General features: G+C 44.8%; 1 protein-coding gene across 5 annotated transcripts in view; it reads right to left on the bottom strand.

Annotated features, from left to right (window-relative positions):
- Window positions 1-23,751, bottom strand: part of Hydin (HYDIN axonemal central pair apparatus protein) — a 352,162-nt gene that overhangs the window by 75,451 nt on the left and 252,960 nt on the right. For all 5 annotated transcript variants that reach the window (XM_040736928.1, XM_040736948.1, XM_040736939.1 and 2 more), the window contains exons 42-48: window positions 21,455-21,669; window positions 17,294-17,428; window positions 14,895-15,078; window positions 12,816-12,957; window positions 9,464-9,629; window positions 5,423-6,043; window positions 3,374-3,595 (exon numbers count right to left, since the gene is read on the bottom strand). In XM_040736928.1, coding sequence (XP_040592862.1) covers window positions 3,374-3,595; window positions 5,423-6,043; window positions 9,464-9,629; window positions 12,816-12,957; window positions 14,895-15,078; window positions 17,294-17,428; window positions 21,455-21,669 — 1,685 coding nt within the window. The remainder of the gene's footprint in view (window positions 1-3,373; window positions 3,596-5,422; window positions 6,044-9,463; window positions 9,630-12,815; window positions 12,958-14,894; window positions 15,079-17,293; window positions 17,429-21,454; window positions 21,670-23,751) is intronic.

Here is a 23,751-nt window from a genome sequence, read left to right on the forward strand (position 1 = left end):
TCCTTTTCACTCAGTCCACGATTTACAATAGAATGGTGCTGCCCATATTGGGCTTGGTCTTTCCATCCCATTAACCTAATCTAGAACCCCCACCCCATGACCAGATATTTGTCTCACCAATGATTCTAGAACCCACCAACCTGACACTGCTTATAAGCACTTCAGTTCACGTCTCCTCAGAACACAGACTGTCTCCTACACTTCTGCAATACAGTTAACCAGAGCTAAGGACGTGAATGATACCCCTGAAAGCACACAGTGCATACTAATACTTCCCCATGTGTCTCAGGCATGTATTTTTATAGTTATGTGTTCCTGTGGTGGTTTGAATGAGAATGGCCCCATGGTCTCATATATTTGACCCCAGCTGGTGCAACTGATTTGGGAAAGATTAGGAGGTGTGGCCTTGTTGGAGAAAGTGTGTCACTGGGGGGGGGGATGAGGTTTGAGGTTTAAAAGCCCACACCAGGCCCAGTCTTTCTCTCTGTGTCTCCAACTTGCAGATAAGATGTAAGCTCTCAGCTACTGCTCCAGCTCCATGCCTGCCTGTCTGCCGGCTGCCATGCACCCAGCCATGATGGTCATGGACTCACCCTCTGATAGTGTAAGCCAGCCCCTCTCCCAGTAAATGCTTCCATGTATAAGTTGCCTTGGCCATGGTGTCTCTTCACATGAAAAGAAAAGCAATTAAGACAGTTCCCAAGTGGTCACATATTATAGATTATCATACTGCATTTGCTACTACATCTCTATATTAAATTTGAATCAAGTTCCTCTGATGTATGTCCAATCATGATGCTCAAATTCTGCCATCATTTTTATGTTTTCAGCTATTATTCTTCTAGCCCAAGGATAAAGCTTTCCTTGTCAATTGCAAAAGAGCTAGAGTTCCTCCTCAAATGACAGGTTAAAGATTGCTTAGTTGTTTCTTTGACAGGGTCAGTTTTCAGAAGAAGGAGGTTGGTGCAACAGCCACTTCTGATGATGATGCTAACGTCCTTTCTGTCTTAATTTGCAGGGTCACCACTGGGCTCTGCTCTGGTAAGGCACACCCACTAATGCTGCTCATTCTAGATGCTGATTTTCTACCTGTTATTGGACATGGGATAGAGGCTCAGTGTATGGCTTGCAGGAGCCAGCATATGCAAAGGGATTAAAATGTTGGGTCACCATTCTTCCTTTGGGATAATAGGCCATGCATATAATCTACATATTATTGCTCAGATCTATTTATTTCTTTGGCTTCTTCTATTAATTCTATGCATGATTTCTTCTATTTTTATATGATTTCATTTTGTTAAATTAAAAAAATAGTTCAACTGAAATTCATGTATTGTTAGGCAAGGAGATTAAAAAGTGACTTCCTGCATAATATCCAATCTTCCCATAGTAATTTCCTTAATAATATAACTTCCCTCTGGTGGTGTGTGCTCCCTTAACCCATAATCCTTGTATTCTTATACTGTGAATTACCATAGTTTTAGAACACATCTCTGTACCTTTTGAAAAGAGCCAGTTTTTCAAAATTAGCACACACAGTATTGTGTTTCATTATGACATTTTCAAACAAAATCTGTTTTTGCTGATTATCCTTCCTCCTCTTCTTTCTCATACCCCTGGCCACCCCAGTACACTTAGACCCCCCTCTCCCCATAGCCTCTTATCCTGCTTCACGTGTCATATGACATGTTGCCCTTCCTTGGTACCTTTTTATCCCTCTAGCAGTCTTCTTTCTGATTTCCTAGCCTGTATCCATACTTCACATTCACTGGCACACACATTAAATCCACATTCACACCCACTGATACACACACTCACACACACACACACACACACACACGTTAACACTATAAGCTAGTTTCAGTTGAAGAAGGAAACTGAAGAAGACACTGGAATACAGGGAGACTTCTCATCCTCATAGATTAGCAGAATTAATATTGTGAAAATGGCCATCTACAGACTTAAGGCAGTCCCTCTCAAAATTCTGATTACAACAGTCGCATGACAGAAAAATAATCCTAAATTTCATACGGATGCAGGAAGATACTGGATCTCCAAAGCAATCCTGAGGAAAAAGAGCTATGCTGTTATATTACAGAGTGTGGTTACAGGCATACAGACTGCTAGAATGGAACACAGGACCAAGAAACGAGTCACCTAATTTTGTTGAATATGTACTGTATGTTAAAACATCTATTGAGAAGAGGCAGCGTCTTCACTGGACAGTGCTAGCAAACTGGGGGCCCTCCTGTCAAGGGATGGGACTCATCAATAAACTGGCAAATGAAATGAAAGTTATTCCTCAAAAGATGAAGTACAAATGATCAATGCTTAAAAACAAAACAAAACAAAACAAAAAACAAGCACCCCCCCCCCAGAAACTCTCAACATCAGGGAAGTGAAAATCAAAACTACACTGAGATTCCTTACATACCGCTGTCAGAAATGTAAACTATTATAGCTACTATGGAAATCAATCAAACAAACAAATAAAACTAAAAAGTCCTATGATCCAGCTATACGACGCCTGGGAATATACTCAAAGGAACCTATGTCAACATACTACATATACCCTTGCTCACTCATATTTACTGTGGAACTATTCACAATAGCCAAGTTATGTAGACAGCCTATGTGTTCAGGAACAGATGAATGGGGAAAGAAAATCACACACACACACACACACACACACACACACATACACACACACACTGGAGTTTTATTCAGCTGTAAAAAAGTGAAGTTATGTCATTTGCAGGGAAATGAATGGAACTGGAGATTATTATGTGAAAAAAGCCTGAACCAGAAGAACAAGTACCTCACACTTTCTCTATGTGTAGAACCTAGACTATATACATGTGTATACACACACACACACACACACACACACACACACACACACGTATGGCATGAAAATAGAAGGGGCACTATTTGGGAAGAGGAAGGGACCGAGTGTTGGGAGGAGGATCATGGGGAATATGGTCATCACACACAATGTAAATGCGCAGAAGCTCAGAAGGTACCCCATCATTTGGTATGAAAACACACACACACACACACACACACACACACACACACTAATAATCTTAAAAAGCTATTTTGGCCATTTCCTTACCTATGAGCTTTAGAGTAATGTGATATATTTCCGAAACTGTCCCCTGGGGACTGGAAAAGAGGACCAGCAGTCATTATCAGTCTCCTCCAAGGTAGACAGAGGGGAACGCTCAGTGACAGAAGTTCATGGAGGCTCCTCAGGCAGGAGGCCCAGAGACACAAGCCTAATACCAGACTCAGACTATTGCCTAATGGGGGTGGCCTTCATGCTCTGTTCTATGAACCCTGCCAAGTTCAAGACCAGTCACGGATGCCTTACCTTGGCTATCATGGTGTTGAGGAAGAGATCCGAGTCTCCTTCCAAGTCTTTTTTCTCGTCCAACAGAGCGAGGTCATCATTTGGTGGAATCACAAACACAAAGTGTTTCAGGACCTCAGTGGCCACCGAAGACTGCCGCTTCACTGGGTAGGAGATGATGGAGAACAAGGCAGGAGCTGGGATGGGTGGTCCAGCAGACCCCAGGCCTAGGATGTCCAGGATCTAAATGAAAAAGTTTGTGTTAATTTCCTGTGCAGATTGTGTGCCAAAGTCAGAATGAACAAGGGTGGTCCATGCACCCTTCTTTGTCCTCAGGGCTCTTGAGATATTCTAAAGGAAGGATGGGCCTCTGATTGGCTCTACCAGGATTTTCAGACCATCCCAGAAGCTCTTGCTGTGGGATGTTTATGCTCTGAATTTATCATAGCCCTTGTCACATTTTAATGTGACAATTTGTCTGTCTTTGCAAATAGGGCTATAAACTCCATTAGGGCAGGAACTAGGTTGATAAAGCAGATTGTGGCCTAACCCTCCATAGGGCTAGTTGATTTATACAGACCAGCTCTTAAGGTTCAGATGTCTATAGCACAGATCTGTTTCATTCATTCTCATAGTTTATGTTCCTTTTCTTGAAATATTCTTCTTCCCAAAGACAATCAAAAGTTGGGTTGGGGGTAGGTTATATGCAGCAAAGAGAAAAACCTACCAAACAAAGCAAAGGGTTTGGGTTTCCCCTCACTGTGCTCTGGTCTGTAATACAAGAGCTGCCTCCAAATCAAGGGCCTGGAAAGTGGGCAGCATTCAGAAGTCCCCAGAATAAGTACTCCGCATCAAGATTATCATGGCAACAATAAAGGCTACAGCCTGTTCTGTGAACTAAGCAGCCTGGTAGATCTACCAAGTCAAAACCTCCATGTAATCTACATCCCATCCCATGGACTACAGATCATCATAACATGGAACTGGAGTTGCTTCCTAGGATTTACATTGTCTACAGAGAAAGCTATAAGTCCGACACCCATTATTAAATTAACAGTCTAACCAACCTATGGGTCCAAATGTGGAGGGTACAAGAAGATGTTCTTGGCAAGAAGGAAAGAATTTCTTGAGTCCCCCACTCCTATAGTTCTTTGCCTAGGGTTGGCCAGAAACAAAACTGTGAGTTGAGTAGAGGGAGTGTGCTGTACTCTTCAGCCTGCCCTGGACCTGCTATGGCAAGGGTGATAGTATAGACACTCACATAAATTTGTTTCTATGAAGAACTGCGTTCCCCCTCCTCCAACTGTCACCTGCCATTCATCCCTCTAGGGCTATCTTCTATTCTTCTAGAAAGTCTACCTATTTTCTGATGAACTAGAGGTCAGCAAACTGTGGCTCTGCCCATTCTCTGACAAGTTTGGCCAGCTGTTTGCTTTTGTAAATAAAGGTTATTGGAACATGGCCGTGTCCACTGTATCTTGGTGGTTGCCTTCACCCTCCAAAGACTGAATTGAGCGGTTGTTGGAAGACTGTATGACCTTAGCCTAGAATTTTACTTTCTGATCTTTTACAGTAAAAGTTAGTTCCTAGACAAACCTATCTCTCTCTCTCTCTCTCTCTCTCTCTCTCTCTCTCTCTCTCTCTCTCTCCATCCATCGTCCCCCCATAAGCCACCAGTTGAGGTTGCTTTATAAGTCACAATGCTTCTGTTGGTAGTAGTGAAAGGCTACCTAATAAATTAATTGCCATATAAATGGGAAGCATGAGGGAGAGGCTTTTGGAATAGACTAGTCTCTTGATTGACTCCCAAACACATCTCTCATTCTCCTGGGTTGTCATTATTAAAGATAGACTGTACAGGCAGCTTTTAATGAGGCCAGATAGATGGAATAGACTGGTGGATCTGCCTATGGAGTGAAAAACGTCCCTTTAGGCATTGCTGTTGTATATGCAAGGAGGCATCAAGAGACTCATTGAAGGGGATATGGGTTTTCAATACAAAGAAACATGTTAATGTTAGCACGGTCCCTACACCTCGCTGGTTGTTTTACCCCGCAGAAGCCTTTGTACCTGGTCTCCTTTGGGAAGCTTGTCGCTCTCCAGGGCATGCTTCCAGCTTACTCCTTCAAAGTCTGGAGTCTGGATGTTGATAAAGGGCACCCCCAGATCCTTCTTCCCCTCGTGCTCCTCTTCACCTTCCACTTCCACATCACTCCGCTCCTCCAGTGCCCGCAGCTTCTCCAGGCGCTCCCTCTCAGCCTTCTCCCTCTCCAGGCGTTCCTTCTCCGCCCTCTCCTTCTCCCTCTCCAAGCGCTCCCTCTCCCGGTCTTTGCGGCCCCTGCGCCCACCACCACCTGATGGAGCCTGGCGCTGGTCATCGGGTTCGTGGGGCAGCTCTTCCATGCCCGCGTGAGGCAGCTGGACCCCTTGCTTGCGGTCCCAGTATGTGAGGATATTTTGGACATCCTTCAGACACAAGTCGTAGACTTTAAACCTTTGTGCCAGTGCCTTATCAGCTTCCTTCAGGAAGTCTTCGCTGTCCTCTTGTTCCTGGGCAATAGGAAACCCAAATGTACTGTCAGTCGTGGGTTTCTTTCTCTTGGAGGATTCTTCAGCTGCTTGTTGCCCTCTGACAGAAATTTTCCTTTCTATCGATTCCAACTTCATTTCTAACTTGGCAGTAGCAGGAACCTAGGAGACAAAACATATGAATTATGTATCAAATAACTTATTAAAGATAAGCCAAACTGCATGCTGGACAGCAAGGGACATCTTGTTTCACCAGGTGACTGACAATTCAGGTACCTCTCTAGGTACAGGAAGTTTGGGAATAATGTTGTGTGTACAGTGGGGAACTTCATTGGAACTTCTGTCTCATGGTTTTACATTGCAGATGTGGGCCTCCCCTCGTGAATTTTGAGACAGGTGCCCAAGCACTTTAGCACACATTCTACCCTAGGGCTGTGGATCTGAACGACCAATAGGAAAAGGTTAGCAAAGCCTGTTTTCTGCACATGCATTCAGGTTCCCCAGGAGGGTGGTGGTTTGAGCCCAGCAGTATTATAGCTTTGTGATCCTGCCAACAACCTAGTCCTCTCTCTGCATCGTGGGGATAGTTATAAGTAAGTCAAAGGACTGTTAATGACTGAGGAGGAATTTACAACAGTGCCTCTCATGGAGTAAGGGTTCTCTTAGTGTGATGTTATTAAAACTACACAGCTTTGTAGTGTATTTCTGGGGACAAACAAAAGAATCTGGTCACACCTAGGCTTTGAAACAAGGACATGCTTATAGGGTTAGAAGCCATTTAAAGAGATAGTAAGGAAGATACCATCACTGGTTATTTTATGCTAATTAAAATAAGATGACTACCTACTTTTAAAGAAAACTATGATATCCCATGGTACTCAGGAAGCAGAGAGAGACAGTGGAAATGTCAAGAGAAGCTGTATCCTTCAAAGGCAACCCCTCAATGACCTACTGATGGGGAAAGTCCTTCTGTACATATGTTTCTCTTATTGGTTGATGAATAAAACACTGCTTGGCCAATAGAGGCAGGAAGATTGGCAGGACTAGGAGACGAGGAGAATTCTGGGAAAGATAGGCAGAGGGAGACCGTGAGAGACACCGTGTAGTGGAGGAAGGAGTATCAGGTCTGATCCTTCTTTGGTAAGATAAGACCACGTGGAAATACATAGATTAATAGAAATGGGTTAATAATTAAGACAGAGCTAGTCAATAAGAAGCCCTAGCCATCGGCTAACAGTTTAATAATTAATATAAATCTCTGTGTGTTTTTTTTGGGGCTAAAGAGGCAGCAGAACCTGGAGGGACAAGAAAAACTCCAGCAACAACCTACTTCCTAAAAGTCCATGTATCTATGAATTTCTCAATCAATTAATCCATTGATGAAGTGAGTGTCTTCAAGATCTGTTATTTCACAGGAGTCCATGAGATGGCAACAATGCTTTCACATGTGAAGCTTTGGGAGCATTTTCTTCCCCCTCCTCCCTCTTCTCTTCCTCCCCCTCCTCCTCCTTCTCCCCTCCTCCTACCCCTCCCCTCTTCTCCCCTCCTCCTCCTCCTCCGCCTCCTCCTCCTCCTCTTCTTTTAGATTTAAACCATAATGGGATAAAAATGATCAAGTGGGAAAAGAAGAGTTTGAGACTGAGGTCCTATGGATTGATTAAGGACTAATGGAATTAGGGCCAGAGAGGAAAGATAGAAGGTGGGAGGAAGAAGAGGGAGAGAATGTGCCAGGAGAAATGGGGGATGGGACATTTAGAGGAGAGTTCAAAGGCTGGTGGCATTTATAAAAAAAACCCTACTAAGATGCCAATCAAGTCAAACATTGACACGTGGATGACTGATATGAACATGAAGAGGCCACTGGAGATTTTGATCAAAAGGTATGCTGGAGACTAAAGTCAGGGTAAAAAATTTCCCATTGAATCATGAATGGGATTGAGCAAGTAGTGCCTGAGAGTAGGGAAACACTTTGGAAACTTTGATTATGAAAGAACAAGAGAAACAGTGCTAGTCCCAGAAAAGCACAGGGTTGAAGGATACTTTGTGTTTTACAACTGGGTGGTTCCCCATCATCTGGCATGCCATTTATTTCTTTTCACTTCCAGAGGATATATCTGGTCTCAGTTGGCTTTCTCTGAGCTAGTATTTTCAAGAACAGATGATGCCAATGGGACCAAGAAGGGTCTCAAGAAGTCTTCCCAAGGAATATGGTCAAATGTGTTTTGTGCTAACTAAGCTCAGGTCACGTGCACACAGCTTGTGTCTAAATAGATGCATGGGCTATGTCCTTCTCTGCTCAGTCTGAAGTCACCAAATCACACTTGGAGGTACTTGCTCTCTATCCTGTGGTAGGAAACAGGAGGGGCAGGGCTTAAGTCACTTAAAAGTCTCAGTGGATTCCAGCTGGAGACTATGATGAAGTTAGTGGACAGACTTCTAGGCTAACTGTGCTCTGAACAGTCTTTTTCATGATGTGTGAAATACTATCTTTAAAATGTATGTTTGGGCGATGGTGAGATGGCTCAGTGTTGACAAGCCGGTTGGCAAGCCTGATTACCCAAGTTTGATGTCTATGACCCTGTAATGGAAGAAGAGAACTGATTTCCATACATTGCCCTCTGACTTTCATTTGTGTGCTATGCGCGCGCGCACACACACACACACACACACACACACACACACACACACACACGCACGTGCGCACACACACACACACATAAATATATGGAATCAAAAATGAAAAAAGGGATGATAAATTGGTATAGATTGCTTTGAATTTTTTCCAATAAAATATGGAGGTGCTGGTTGGAGAGGAACTGGAGGCACCAAGAGCAAGGCCGGCTATTGCCGTTGCTCTTGGATGCCCATAATAAATCGATAGGTGGACCCCATGGCTGAGACGCCACATGCTTTAGTTGCAGGACCCAGAGAAATCAAACCTGAAACCTTACTGGTTGGCTTTTATTGTGCCATCAGGTTGCTGCTGAGGGAGAAAAGACATCAATGATCTTAACTGGCATTGGACTGCATGCTACAATTGACCTGCTGGGCAAGACGTACCACCGGTGCAATAGTGTCAAGACTGTTATGGGAGTAACCAAATGCTCTCTGTTTCGATCTGAGGCCTGCTGCACAGGAGGGAATTCATACCTGGCATTGTAAACACGGTCAAAAGCCATGGCTGCAGAAGTCATAGGCCTGGGGAGAACCTATTGATGCCGCTGGAGGCAAGTCTTTCATACTAACCTATTTAGCACCATCCAGGGGTCTGTAGCAGGCAGAAGAAAGAACAAAGACTATGGTAATACATTACTGGATAAGGTTCTGGGACTCTGGCTTCATCTGTGAACTTTAGGTGGGGACCATTGTCCTTCTGAGTGTGTGGGATGTTAAAAGGCATGGCCAGGTGAAACACAAACTCAGCACCTAGATACAGTCAGTGCTTAACAGCACTGGGCTTGCTCCTTCTACCTTCTGTCCTGCCACAGTATCCATGTAACCATATAACGCGGTTCATCAGGTTCCTGGTCTGATTTGTGGGTTGCAGTGGTGGCATCTTTGCTTCTCAGTAAGGGCTGCTACCTGCTTGTTTGGGGCTGGTTGTGACTTCTTTAGGGGTGGCTCCTCCTTCACGGGGCCCGGTTTAGACTTTTTGATCTTTCGTTTCAGCTCGTCCTCTTCCCTCTGCCGCTCCAGCTCCTGCTGCAGCTTCTTCTCCTGCATCTCCTTGGCCAGTCTCTCCAGCTCCCTGCATCAAGCCAGAAACAGAAAAGAGAGTTCAGGGCCTCCTACTTCACCTGCCCAGCTGGGACTGCCAGGAGGAGGGAGCCAGGGCAGAGCTTTCTTGGAAGGAAGGAGAGAAAGAAGGAAAAGAGTGAGGGAGGAAGGAAGGAAGGAAGGAAAGAAAGAATGAACAAATGAATGAAGGAGGCCACAACTCTCTTCGAAAGATCATTCAGCAAATCTCTGATGAATTAAATGCAATTAGATTTTTTTAACTTGTATTTCTATTCTTGTCTCTTTTCATTGGAGAGAAAGACAAAGGCTGAGAATATGCCTGCTCACTGAGAAAGAATGTTCAAAGATGGCTGTGACATCAGTGCAGGCACTGTCCACTCCCCTGCACCCTCATATCTGATGTTCAGACATGGAGGAATGGTGTGCTTTGAATATCATTTGTCTCAGAGTCGCGGTGCTGGCTCTGGAAGGGCAGTCCTCTCTTTTCCTTTGTTCTGTGTATTTGGTCACATCTGCCCCGCTGCTAATAGCACAAAGGCATCAAAGCAGATACCACATGTAAAGCAGCAAGCAGATGGCACTTCTGAAAATATGTAACCCACAGCTTTTTCATTTAAACAAATGAAAGTATTTTATTAAATGTGAGAGATTATGGGTTATGTATGCAGTCATAGCACAATGATATGTGAATAAATAAAAATAAAACCCATTTCTGACACTTGTCAAAGATATAACTAAACAAATGACAAAAGGCATAAAAATAAATCAGAGTACTAAAATTTTTTATATAAACAGTGATGTGAATAATATTACTAAAGCTTTTTAGCAATTAAAAGGTTTAAAGACAATGAAAGTGGTACAGCAACATGAGCAGGGTCTCCTCTGTGGGAACTGATGCCAAGAACCCTGTGCCCATGACCTCTTTCTTGAAGGGAATCAGATATGATGACCTGAAAAAGAACACATTAAAATTTGCCTTGTGAACCCACAGCTTTTTTAACACGGGGATCACAACACTAGATGGGATTATGTAACGGAATACAGTGGTTGTGAAAAACTTGGCAACAGTAAAAAGTATCTGGATGTACAATAGCCAAAAATTAATTAAAAAATCAAAACCATGTAGACTAGGCTGGCTTGAAACTCAGAGAGCCCTGCCTGTCTCAGCCTCCAGAGTGCTGGGATTAAATGTGTACTCCATCATGCTCAACGTAGCTTTGGCTGTGAACATACAACATACTTGCTGGGCTGTGCATGCCATCACACCATGCATGCAAAGCCAAGGAGACTGCTTGGCTCAGATTCGAGAATTGCAGGGTTTTTACTATGTAAAGTTTTCTGCTTTTATGTAAACAGAATAGCTTAATTATGGAAAAGAAAGACTTCAAATATTTCCCTAGCCATTTTTTTTTAGCATGGAAGTATCAAATTAGTATACCACTGTGTTAGAATGATTGATTTTAAGAACTGCTGTTTGAGTTTTATTTTAAAAGAATCCCGAAATGAATTTTGGCTTGAGATTAAGGCAGAATTTCCAGAAATTTTTTAAAAAACAGACTTCTGATATTTTGTACTACATATTTATATGAAAGTGTTCCCAGCATTAATTATTATAAAATAAAAATATCAATCAGTTCCGAAAAATGCTGAAGATATTCTTTGTGTTCAGCATCAAAGATTTAATTCTTTACATAAAAATAAACAAGTAACTAGCTGTGGTGGCACACACTTCTACTCCTAGCAGTTGGGAGGCATAGGCAGAAGGTCTCTGAGAAGTCTGAATTTGAGGCCAGTCTGGTCTACACAGTGAGACCCTGTCTCTCAACAACAACAACAACAAAAAAATCTCATTACTATGCAAATTTATTCCTGTATCTAATAATTAGTAAAATTATACGTATACCAAAGAATTGTTTTAAAATAAAATTTATTCTGATTTATTATGATACCAGAAATTGTTTGGGTTGTATATTAATTTACCTATATTCCCTGAAGTCATATAGACCTTTATTAGGCAAGAAGGACTCAAGAACGCAAAAGCTCAGGAAGCGCTGATTTACCCATCCCTTGGTCTCCACTAATCTGTAGTTGCTCCTGGTTGCTGCTCACTGAGGCCGTGTCTACATCCTTCATGGTGTGTGTGTGTGTGTGTGTGTGTGTGTGTGTGTGTGTGTGCATGCGTGTGCATGTGGGTGCGTGCGCATGTGTGCATGTGCGTGCGCTTGTGTGTGTGTGCACATGGGTACCCATGTTGCAAACAGCTTGTTGATGAGTTCTGGGACTCAAATGTACTCTATGAAGCAAATGCATAAAGGCAGCAGGCACTGTAGCCTTGATGGTAAAGGGGTGTTTCTGGGGTGCCAAAGCTAAGTTTGCTAGGCCTCTCGATGAGCAGACATTTTTCCTATACAGGGAAAAGGATGAAGGGGGGGCAGGAGGCAGACAATCTCTTTTGGAGTCAGTGAGAGAAGTCTGGAGGCAGAGGGAGAGGAGAAAATGGGCATATGGGCATATATTATAGCTGAGCACCACCGCTCTGTGCCTCTAATGTTGGAAACCCCAGAATGTAATGGGCAATGGCGCTGCTCATATCTGTGATGTTTGAAGATAGGAAGGCTGTTTGTGAGGCAGATAGCCTGAGCTTGCAACTCAGCTTTCTGCAGTGCTATATGGTGTGGGAGGATCTAGTTCCTGTACAGTCCCTAGTGAGGGGCACTGTGCTTGTTGATTGTGAGCTGTGCAGGTTGAAGGTCATACAGAGGCAGCCAGATGTAGTCTTATGAAGTGGGAGAATAGTTAGGCCACTATACCCATGTCAACAGAGTGGCACTTGGGTCACAAGTTGCAGACACATAGGCATAGAGGACAATTAAGTCCTACCAAGAATTTATTTGCTAGGGCAGCCATGGGACCCTAGGGGAGCACAGGGACATGAAATCCTTCTTGCTAGCCTCAAACGCCCCAGCAGGAAGGGAGCAGAGGTTAGGGGAGATACTCTGAAAGCCTGCAGCAGCTGGGGCACAGAGTAGCCAAATGGGTTTCCCCACACTCCCTCCACAGGTATCATCCCCGGCCTTCTGTGGTTGTGACTGTCTTTCTGGAAGAGATCAGAGCAGAGTGTGTACCCTCTAACTCTGGTCTCCCCATGTGCCCCTCTCCAGAGAACAGCGCTGTTCCGGCCAGCCATTGGTCCCACCTCTTCTTTCTCTCCCGGAGTGCCTGCCGAACCTCACGGTCAAATGTGATTTTCTCTTCCAGGGTTAGGGCATCATATTCTTCCTCATCTAATGTTTGGAGACGTTCCTTCTGCTTTGCAATAGCTTCCTTGTGTTTGCTCTCTGTGGAGTGAAGGGTAAGGGAAGGTCAAGGTCTTAGTAGCTTTGCCCACACAGTGACAACAGGAGGTAGATGGCATTCCAGGTCCCTGCTGGGTTTCCTTAATGTCTATCATGCCAAGTTTGGGTTCCATCTATGGTTGGCTGAGTAGTGGTCCCCAAAGATGCTCAAGTCTTAATCCTTAAACTCATGCAAGTGGGGCTTTCCACCACAGAAGCACATGACTGAATAAGGCAGAGTCCTGTCAAAGATTCCTTATAAGAGGGAGGCGGGAGAGTCAGAGCAGAGGGTTAACGGGAGAAGTGAGAGCTGTGACAGAAGAAGCACAGGCTCCGTGGTAAGTGCTGCAAGGAGGGGTGTGACTCGGGGAATTCTAAAAGGTGGCTCCTAAAAGCTACGAAAGGCGAGGAGCAGGGTTCTTCCCACCACGGTCTCTGAAGGTCCACAGCACTGTTGATACCTCGACTTTAAGACCCTTGACCCCAGAACTGTGACAAAACAAATCCATGTTGCTTCTTGACACCAAGTTTGTGATTTCTATGGTATTAATGTTTGTGTCTCCCAAAACTCACAGCTAGGAACTTAGTCCTTGGTATGAAAGTGTTAAGAGATGAATAGGTCATAAGGGAGGGGCCCTCATGAATGGGATTAGGGTCCTTTCAAACAAGGCCTGAGGGAGTATGCCCTTCCTATCAGGTCAAGATTCATCCAGAAGACACTGGGTCTGACCACAAGCTGGTCTTCACCAGACACCAATTCTGTGTTGAGATACAGATTCAGCCCAAAGATCGTTGAGAAATTAATAATTATTATTAATAATAAGCCACTTTTTTCAAGTTAATCATTATAGAAAAGTGTTCTACATAGCTGGGAAGCAGGAGGTTGAAATACTTCAAAGGAGCCTGCTCATGGTTCCCGATGAGAATATGATGAAGTTGACTGGGTTCTGTTCATGAACGAAGTCTGCTTTAAGTTTTTCTTACTTTAAAAGGATGAGCTGTGCCAATGATGCCCTGAGAGAAGAGCCCAAGAGAAGCCCAGTGGAGTGTCCAGGACCAATGCTTCTCAGAAGCAGGGCTCTCCCTCCTGGGGATAGAGTTGGCAGCAGTCCCCAAATCCTCCCTCATAGGCCGAGTTTTGCTGACCTGCTTCTGACTAAACTAATACTAATTCAAGTAACATTATTTTTATGTTGCTGTATCTATTTTTCGTTTTAAAATTACATTAATTTATTTACTCCCTCTGTGTGTGTGTGTGCGTGTGCATGTGTGTGTCTGTGTGTGTATGCAAGCACACATGTGTGCCATGGTCCACATATAGAGGTCAGAGGACAACTCACAGGAGTTGGTTCTCTTCTTCCACCATGTGGGTCCTGGGGATTGAACTTAGGTTGTCAGGCTTGGTAGCAAGCACCTTTACCTGTGGAACCATCTTTCTGGCCCATGTTACATATTTTTCAAACTTTTTAATTACTAACTTTTTCAGGCCATTGAGGTAATAAGAGAAGTGACTTCCCTCTGAATGCACTATACTTGCAGTTTTGCTATGAAGGCCCGGCTGGCCTTGAGTTTACAATCCTTCCAACACCTACTGAGTGCCATCACATTTGTGGTCATGTAATCTTGAGAAGACTTTGGTGAGGACAGAATGACCCAATGTGTACAAAATAGCCCCATTAATTCAAAGGAGCTGCATGGTGTCTTAAACTGGGCCAGCAAGCAAAGCATCCTAGGCCAGGATGTGCCTGCAGTGTGTTCTCCTATTAGAAACAAGTGCCTACGGCATTTCCCAGGGCAGAGGTAAGGTGCTAGTGCGATGTGGCATAAGTGTGACAATGTCATTATCACACCAGGGAAACAGGTTGAACAGCACAAGTCCCCATGGTAAGGAAAGCCCTGCTGGGTTTGGGAAGGATGGCCAGGGAGGTTGGGGGCCTTGCCTTCTAGCTCCTTTTTGGCCTTCTCCTGGGCTTTCATGGCCATGTAGTCCTGAGCCATGTTGAGGACATATATGTGCTCCCGGCTGCCGATGGCCTTTAGCAGGCAGAGGAGGGCAGAGGGCACACTCCGAGCAAAGAGCGTTTCCAGGCTGTCGAACACCACGCCTCTGAAGCAGTCACTCAGCTGCAAGCAGAGAGAACAGAATGGTTATTTCAGTCTGGAGCTCAGCTGTTCTCCAGGGAGAGAAGGCTTGTTCTTTTGTCAGGTTCTGCACACCCACTGGGCTCCAAAATAAACACTTGAAACGGAAGTTCAGGTGCTGACGTGAAATGAAGACGCTGGTCTTATGGAGCTTACTGGTCCTTTCAAACGTATATGAAGACTAAACGCCTAGTCATCGATGAAAGAGCACAATGGCAGGTGATTGGACAACAGAGGATTTGTTTCATATCCATGTGTAAAGGAACGAAGAAAATGTCAAAACGTCTAGAAAGATCCATGAGGTGTATGAAAATAAGATGCAAAGAGAAGAAAAGGGAAGTGTTCCCACGGATAGGAAAATAGACAGCAGAGTAACAATGGCATGTGGGCCATCTGCACTTTTCTTTTGGTGTGTGCACACGTATGTGCATGTTTGTGTACAGGTGCACATATACATGCATGCATGTACATATAGGAGCCAGAGGACAACCTCAGGTGTTATTCCTTGACAGCCATCAACCTCTTATTTATTTTAACAGGGTCTCTAACTGGGACTCAGGGTTCACCAATTCCACTAGACTGACTAGCCAGTGAATCTCAGGGACCTCCCTGCCTCCCCAGAACTTGGATTACAAATACATACCACCATGCTTAGATTTTATGAGGTGCCTGCTGGGAAACACTTTACCACTAAGTTGTCTCCCAGGCCCGTATTTTCCCCTAGGTCCCACTGCCTTGGAGTGGAAGGAACTTTGGCAATGTAACTGGAGCAGAATGATTCTGGTGATAGGACCACCAAAGAATGGCTTTTCCTGCAGTGTGATATTACTCAAAGGAGCCCAGTGGAGCTACCAATGGCCAGGAACAAACAAGCAGAATGGAGTTGAATCCCCAGAACTTAAGTAGGTATCAGGCAGATGTGGCTGCTGTTTGTATCCCAGCACTTGGAGTCTCTTCAGTAAGCTGACTAACCAGACTAGCCAGAATGGGTAATCTCTAACTTCAGTGAGAGACCCTAACTCCACAAATGAAAAATGAAGAGCGGTTGAGAGAGACACCCAAAATCAACTTTAGGCTTCCATGTGCATGTGTACTTCTCTCCCCTAACTGCCACCCCCATGCGCGCGCACACACACACACACACACACACACACACACACACACACACACACGAAAAATGTGCATTTAACATTTAACAGTGGCCAAGTATGAGAAACCAAGGCAAAAACACAGCTCTTGGGCCTCCTAGGTTTTGTTGGTCATGACTGCATATCAGTTATGCACATTTTTTTCACGCGTGAGGCCTGGAGGTCAAACCAAGGCCATGAGCAAGCCAGGCAGGCAGGCTTCCATTGAGCTGTAGTTCCAGTCCCCTCAAGCTCTTAAAAAAGTCATCATATTAGTTTTGACCTTAAAAGTAGTATGCCCTTAAAAAGAATTAGAAAGACAAAAGGAGATGTAAAATCTACATACTTACTAACCAAAGAGAACACCTAACTTGTATGCAGGAGTTTTTGTTTTTGTTAACCACGAATGTGACATTATTTACAAATATGTAAAATGTAATTTTGCTTTACATATTAATCTTTTTCACATTGCAAACTGAAAAGATTTTTTACAGAAATTTACAGAGACTGATGTTTTATTTTGGAGACAAGATCTCACTATGCAGCCCAACCTGGTCTCAAATCCACAACCTTGTATGCAGATGGACTGGGGGAGAATGGTGCATGGCTTCAGCTTCCTGAGTGCTGGGATTTCAGGTTTGCGTCACCATACCAGTCAAATTCTAGCTTTTAACTGCTTACACTATACTTTTAAACCCATCACTCTTTTTGCTTTATCTACCTACCTATCCATTCATCCATTATCTATCTATCTATCCATCTATCTATCTATCTATCTATCTATCTATCTATCTATCTATCTATCTATCTATCTATCTGTCCATCCGTCTGTCTATCCATCTGTGTAATCTGCTCCCTGGATCTCTAAAAAGTGGCTTCAGACTGCAAGGAGGTCAGAGGTCATGAGCAAGAGCTGCCAAAGGGATAAGCAAGTGGCTGTTGAGTGTGAAGGAGCCCACTTGTCCTCCTTGAGACTTGTGGGTGGGCTCCGAATTGCTGACGGCCTAGAATCTCAGCTCTCAGCATGTGAGTTCCAAGCCTGCAGCTTTGTGTGGGTGGGGTGCACCCACCTGAATCCGCTCAGCCAGGATCTGAATGAAAAGTTCTTCTGGGAGCACACAGCTCATCAGCCCGGTCTCGCCTCCGACACTGGCGCTGACGCTGAGACGTCGCTGGGTGGGCCCCATAAGAGGGCTAGAGGAGATCTGATGAGTGGGAGGGAGAAGAGCCAGAGGTCAGAATCTGTCTGTGCCTCAACAACTACATCTACAAGTCAGGTAGCCTCTAAAACATCAAACCACTTGTGTAGGCTCCTTATTTATAGACAAGGACTGTGTTGTAAAATGCAGGATTCTTATTTTCTCTCAAGAATGGCTGGCAGCTTCAGGTAGGAATACTGTAGGAGGTGTTTTTATATGTGTCCTGAACTGCATTTGACTGTCCATTCTCTCAACAGGTATTTGTTGATCTCCCATCATGTGCCAGGTCCTCCCCGTGGACTAGGGATCCGACAACAAGCAGGCCCAACAATGGCGCTGCATACGTGGCTCCTAACATTCTCATGGGGGACACAGAAACTGAGCCCTTCTCACAGGAATCAGTAATATTACTGGCAGTGCGGAGTGTGGTGGGAAAGTGACCAGACAAGGACATAAAGAGCAGTGATGGGGGCAGAGATTGGTCATGGTGAGATTATATTACCTGGTGACAGAAGGAGACAAGAGAAAGGTCTTTCTGTGAGGAAGCTGCAAGGCACCCCGGTGTGTATGAGATGATTTGGGAGCATACAGGAGCTCAGTGTGTGTGGAATCTGGTAAGCAATGAGGTCGGTGGAATGGAGGTGGGAGATGGATGTCTCACTGGAATTGGTGAAGGAGAATGGAGCCAGCCAAGACAGAGGAGCCGGCACAGCCACTCTTTGGGGGAATTACAGTGAAGAGGATCTGAAGGATGAGTTAAAAACTGGACAGGGATGCAAGGTCATTTAAAACAAAAAAGGACACATTACAAAGAAGGAAAAACAGGAGAGCAGGGACCACGGAAGGAATGTAACCCCTGAACTGAACAGGAGGGAAAGGGGTGGCGTCCAGTGCACAGGTAGAGAGATCAGCCTGGAGTGAGAGCAGGGACAGGTACTCAGCTGCAGGCAGGGACAGCACTGGGCTAAGGAAGCCTGCTGGGGTGAGGTCATTGTCTTCTGAGCTCAGCCTAGGGACTGCCAGCTGAGGATGAAGTGCAGGGTGTCTTATTGGACAGGAGAGTGAGGAGGGCCACAGCACAGTCATTTCAAGTGGACGGGAAATTTACTAGGGAAGACACTGGGATGTGTGGTGCTAAATTTAAGGCTATTGAGGAGAGACAAATAATTTTTTTTAGCTATGATTAGTTTGGTCTGGATGGAATTGAGTCCCCTGGGCCTGGGAATTGACCTCCCGGAGAATATGATAAAGGAGAAGATACAAGGGAGTGTGGATCATGGGATCCAACTGGAAGAAAAAGGCCAGAGAGGTGGGCAGAGGGAATGAGGACGGGAGGTTTCTACGGGACCAGCTACCTGAACATGCTAACTGGTGTGTAGGGTGTGCTGGTACAATGGGTGTGTAGCATAGTTGGTGTGTAGGGTGTATGAAGTTAGTAGGTGATGATGACTAATGTCTAGGATACAGTCATGGTAGTGGGAGACCACAGAATTGAGAAGTAAGAATGCTAGATTAAATATTACTCAAAAGATAGTATTTCTAACTAGTGAGTTAAAATCTAACTGATGAAACTGTTATATAGATAAAAGAAGTAATATTTCAGCCATATGTTAATTAAATGACACACTGCACATTTCTTCCTATTTGCAATACCAACAGTCAGTCCCAGATGTTGGAGGACTCACGTTGTATGAGAGGTTTAAGAAGACCAAGCACCCACATCTTTGGGGCAAAACCCTCTGCTGACAAAACCATTTGGGTCTTGTCACACTGAACAGTGCATGCTTGTGTGTATGGTGCAAACCTCTGGTTTTTATTCTAATTTTTAGGATTACTGTTTATTGGGAGAGGGTTAGAGTCAGAAATGGGATTTTCTCCTGTCCCTGGAACATTCTAAAGTTTTTACTTCTAGATGGATAAAAACAAACAAACAAAAAGCAAATAAAACTTACCATAACACCATATCTATCGCAAACACAAACATCTGTGTAAAGAATGTCACATTAACTCTTAGGAAAGAGAGTGAAAAGGTTGGTGCTCCCAAAGAAAATGAGCCAGTGGTTCCAATTCATAAGATATCATGTATATAAAACAGACTTACAGTGGAGGTGAAGATAAAAGACCTCACCTGTCACCAATTCAGTCCCAGAGGCTCCATCCAACCTGCAGGTGTCTTATGCTACAAAGACTTTGCTCCACCCACCTGTCGCATCTACACTTGGGTCTATTCCTGTCAGCACCCACATCTTTATTCAGTTCACATTCCCCATCTAGTGCTCAGCACCCTCTTCTTATGAAGGTAGGTCTGCAAGCCTGTTCATTCCATCTGCCCATCCAGTTCATGGCTTCCTTTCTACAAGGACCTTCAGCTATCTCCATCCACCTCAGCCACCCACTATGAAACACCCCTGTCTATATAGCATGACTCCTAGACACTAGTAAGGCTCGAAGACCCTCAGCTCTTCCGTTTTCCCCACCCCATGTCCTCTTAGTTCCTTCTCTGTTCTGGCTGGCTTCCTCTTACTGATTCCATCTCAACCACCTTACATTGCATTCTGACTACATCCTGCCCTCTCCAATGATGACGACTTGTTGTTCCTCTGTCTCTGAACAAGGGCTGCCAGGGGTCACTTGGAGAAATCTTTCTTTCCTTTTTCACCTTACTTATTCCTTTCTATTCATCATTTTAAAATGTACTTTACATACCAACCACGGTTTCCTTGTCTTCCTCTTCTTCTGTTTCCTCCCTCCGCCTCCCTTCTAACTGCGCCCCCATCCACTCCTCCTCTGCCCATTTGGAGAAATCTTAAAACTGTGAACTTGTGGTTTCTGGTTTTAGTTTGGCCACTGGCATTCTCAATTATCCTTTCTTTATGCAGTACTGGTTTCTGGTTTTATGTATGACAGTTGAAATATCTGTGCTCTGCCCTTCCCCCGTTAGCATAGTCTACAACCCTAAACTCGGTATTGCTTCCTATCAAAGATCACACTCCTTGTGTACACATCAGAGCTATCAAATAAGACTTTCCCTATCCTCCATCTCTTAAAAAACCTTTATGGATCCTAGAGTATCCCAGTGCTATTACCTTTTAACTGTGCTTAATCCTGCCCCTCACCCTTTCTCCTGGAATTGCATTTCTTCCTGGTTGGACCTTATATTTCTCTAAGAGTGCCTCTCCCTTTTCCTTTTTCCTGCTTTTTAAGCAGACAAGAAAGCAGTTTATCCTGAGTCAAATATGAGTGCTTGCTGATGACTTGGAAACACAGAAGCTGTCATGAATGACAAGTTTCCCAGAGCTGCTTTCATTTTAGACCTGCATCTTACTTTTGCCTTCACTGCTCTCCTAGCAACTCACTCTTGACCTCAGGCTTGCTCTCCGACAACTCCTTTTGCCCCTTCTGCTCACGCATCCTAGACTTTTATGCTCACTTGACTTCATTTGTCTACCCACAACTCATTCTTCACTTTCGTCTTATGCCTCTGCCTTTAGCACTACTTTTGCCAAGATAGCTCTTTAGGTCCCTCGCCATGTGGCTCATACCATGTGACCTCTTTATGACTTGCCATGACTTTCCCTATAGCCCTGCACCACTTTTATTAGTGGTGCAATCCTTTATATTCTTTTAGTACTGGTTTGAACCATAGGGAATTACTACTATGGGATTCTAAAAGCGGTTGATTTTATATTAGCCATTTTCGATGGTTCAACTTTTGCAGTTATCTTCTGTCACCACTCTATTTCAGACAATGGGGTGTGTGATTGCCTTCCCCATAAGTGCTCATTCCATCAGTGCAGCTTCAATGCAAGACCTTGCTTCCTTAACCTTTGCCTCTCTGGCATCCAGCTTGGTGCCAACAACAGGAAAGAACTTGCTGGGTGCCAGATGGCTGCACACTAATTTCTGAAGAAGGAGCACAGGGAAAGCAGTCTCCTGGTAGGGACAGTCATAGAAGCAGAGGGTGCTGGCCTAGCTGCAGGATGCTGGGGAGGAGAAGAGATCCCGGCCGTCTTCCCAGGGATCCCTGAGTACCTGTGGTATTTCGACCTGGTGCAGATGATGCTGCTTCTGAGAGCCAGACCAGTGGCTGTCTGCCTTGCCTTTGGGGAGCAGCACGCTCCCACGCACACCCTTCACAGGTTTAAATTCCTGGGTCACCAGAGTGAGTTCTGAGGTAAACTTGCCCAGGTTCTCAGTGCTTAGTCGTGCTGGTGCCCCAATATTTTGGGTCACTGAAGACTCTTGAGCTGTTAGGAGAAGGTAGGAGAAGGTGGATTTTTAGTAAACGTCATCTTACAATATGAAGGAAATCTCAGTGGAGATGATACACCGAAGCCAGTGCTACTCTCTTGCAGAATACTGAACCATCTTCTCATACAGCTGACTGGACTGGATTGGAGGAAGGCGCTCCACACACTAAGCATTGGATGATGGCTCACTTGGGGTCTGGGCTCTTTTCTTCCTGCATTAGTTACCTTTTCATTGGAGGCTGAGGGAGAGAACTTAAAGGGAGAGTGAGGCTACAAACCCCCAAAGCCTGCCCTCCACGACGCACTTCTTCCAGCAAGGCTGGAAACCTCCTCTCGGTTTCAGAACCTCACCAAACAGCGCCACCACGTGGGGACCGAGCCTTTAAATATCTGACCTGTGGAGGGATATTTCTCATTCAAACTACCCCACTGCCCACCCTTTGAACAGCTCCTGCAATGGTCTGTGTGCACTTTTCTTTCCCGGCCCAGAGGCCAAGAATTCCCTGAGTTGCCTTGTGCATCAGGTTTTGCCTTAGAAACCTGACACTTCACCTTTTGGGCAGTGGTGAGGTCAGGGAATATCCAGGGCAGATTTCTTCTGCCCTCAGCAGAGTCAACTCAAATGATAAATGAGTTTAGCAAGAAGTGTGTGATGGTTGGCAAATTAGACTTCATTAACACAATTATTTCCTTCCTTCCATCCCTCCTTCCTTCCTTCCTTCCCTTCCTTCCTTCCTTCCTTCTTTCCTTTCTTCCTTCCTTCCTTCCCTCCCTCCCTCCTTCCTTCCCTCCCTCTCTTTCCTTCCTTCCCTCCTTCCTTTCTTCCTTCTTTTTTTTTCTGATTCCCTTCCAAGCAGACTGCTAACCCCTCAGCTCCCTCTGCTGGGATACTTTCTAAAATTTCAGGTATTTAAAATCCCTTTAGAAAAAGTCTTGCTGAAGTACCATTGTGCCGCCTCTGAGCCTCAATCTTTTGATGGTCACTTGCCTGACATATCTGCCCTGTTCTCATCGTGCCCCCTGGGATCCTGTCTCCAGAGATGGACTAGGCACCCCTGCAGGAGACCAGAGGTAGAGAACACATTCTCTGCCTCCTACACTAGGCAACATCCGTGGCTCTCTAGCTCTCGGGGAGACTCAGGATCAGTGTTCCTGTCAATCATCTCAGCAATAAGTCTCCAGAGTTCCCTCACAGCTACAATTCACTCTGACGTATTGTTTCTGCAACTCGCCCCCCTCCCAGGATTTGGGAATATGTATAGAGAAGCCATATTGTACTGATGGGGTTAAGGAGGCTGAAACCCTCTAGTGGAGCAGCCACATCTGAGTTCTGCGGCAGTCCTGGAACTTGGTGGTCCTCCACTCACCGTGCCCTTCACCACGCCCGACACCTCCATTCAGCTTCCTCAGAAGCTGAAATCTCACTAGAATTTCACCCACTGTTCACTGCAGACTCTGGCTCTCCTGCACTCCTGTTCTTCCTTGACCCTACAATCTCTTTATGGGGTCCATGTGCCTCTAGCTGTGTCTCGTCCACTGCAGCCTCCATACTTCAACAAGAGGTTCTAGAAATGATCTTAGTAAACAATTTAATTTGAAGGAATGACTTCCTTTCTCCTTCCCATTTTCTTTCCTCCTTCCTTCCTTTTTTCTTCCCTACCCCCTGTCCTGTCATCATTTTACCTCTGTCCCCGTTATTGATCAATTTCTCTAATCAGTGATCAAACCACGATGTCGCAATAATGTATATCATTTAAAACTTCCAGTAGCCACATACAAGTAAAAAATAAACTAAAATGGTGTAATTTATTTAAACTAGTACGTTACAATGGATGGTTCAATTTGCAAGCCAAGCATAAAAACTGACAGTGTTGTGAATTCTGTCTATCCTGCATCCTCAGTGGTCCAGTGTACACTGTGCTCTTACACCTCACTCAAGCTTGAACTAGTCACAGTTGAAGCACTCAGCAGCTTCCTGAGGCTGGTGGCTTCTGCTTGGCATAGGCAGGCTTGGACTTAACCTGCTGACTGCAGCAGACAGTGTGTGCTGGGTTAGGGGCCTAACCCTTCCACTGAGGC

This window comes from Mesocricetus auratus, unplaced genomic scaffold, assembly GCF_017639785.1.
Source record: "Mesocricetus auratus isolate SY011 unplaced genomic scaffold, BCM_Maur_2.0 Super-Scaffold_6723, whole genome shotgun sequence".
NCBI classification, from domain to species: domain Eukaryota; kingdom Metazoa; phylum Chordata; class Mammalia; order Rodentia; family Cricetidae; genus Mesocricetus; species Mesocricetus auratus.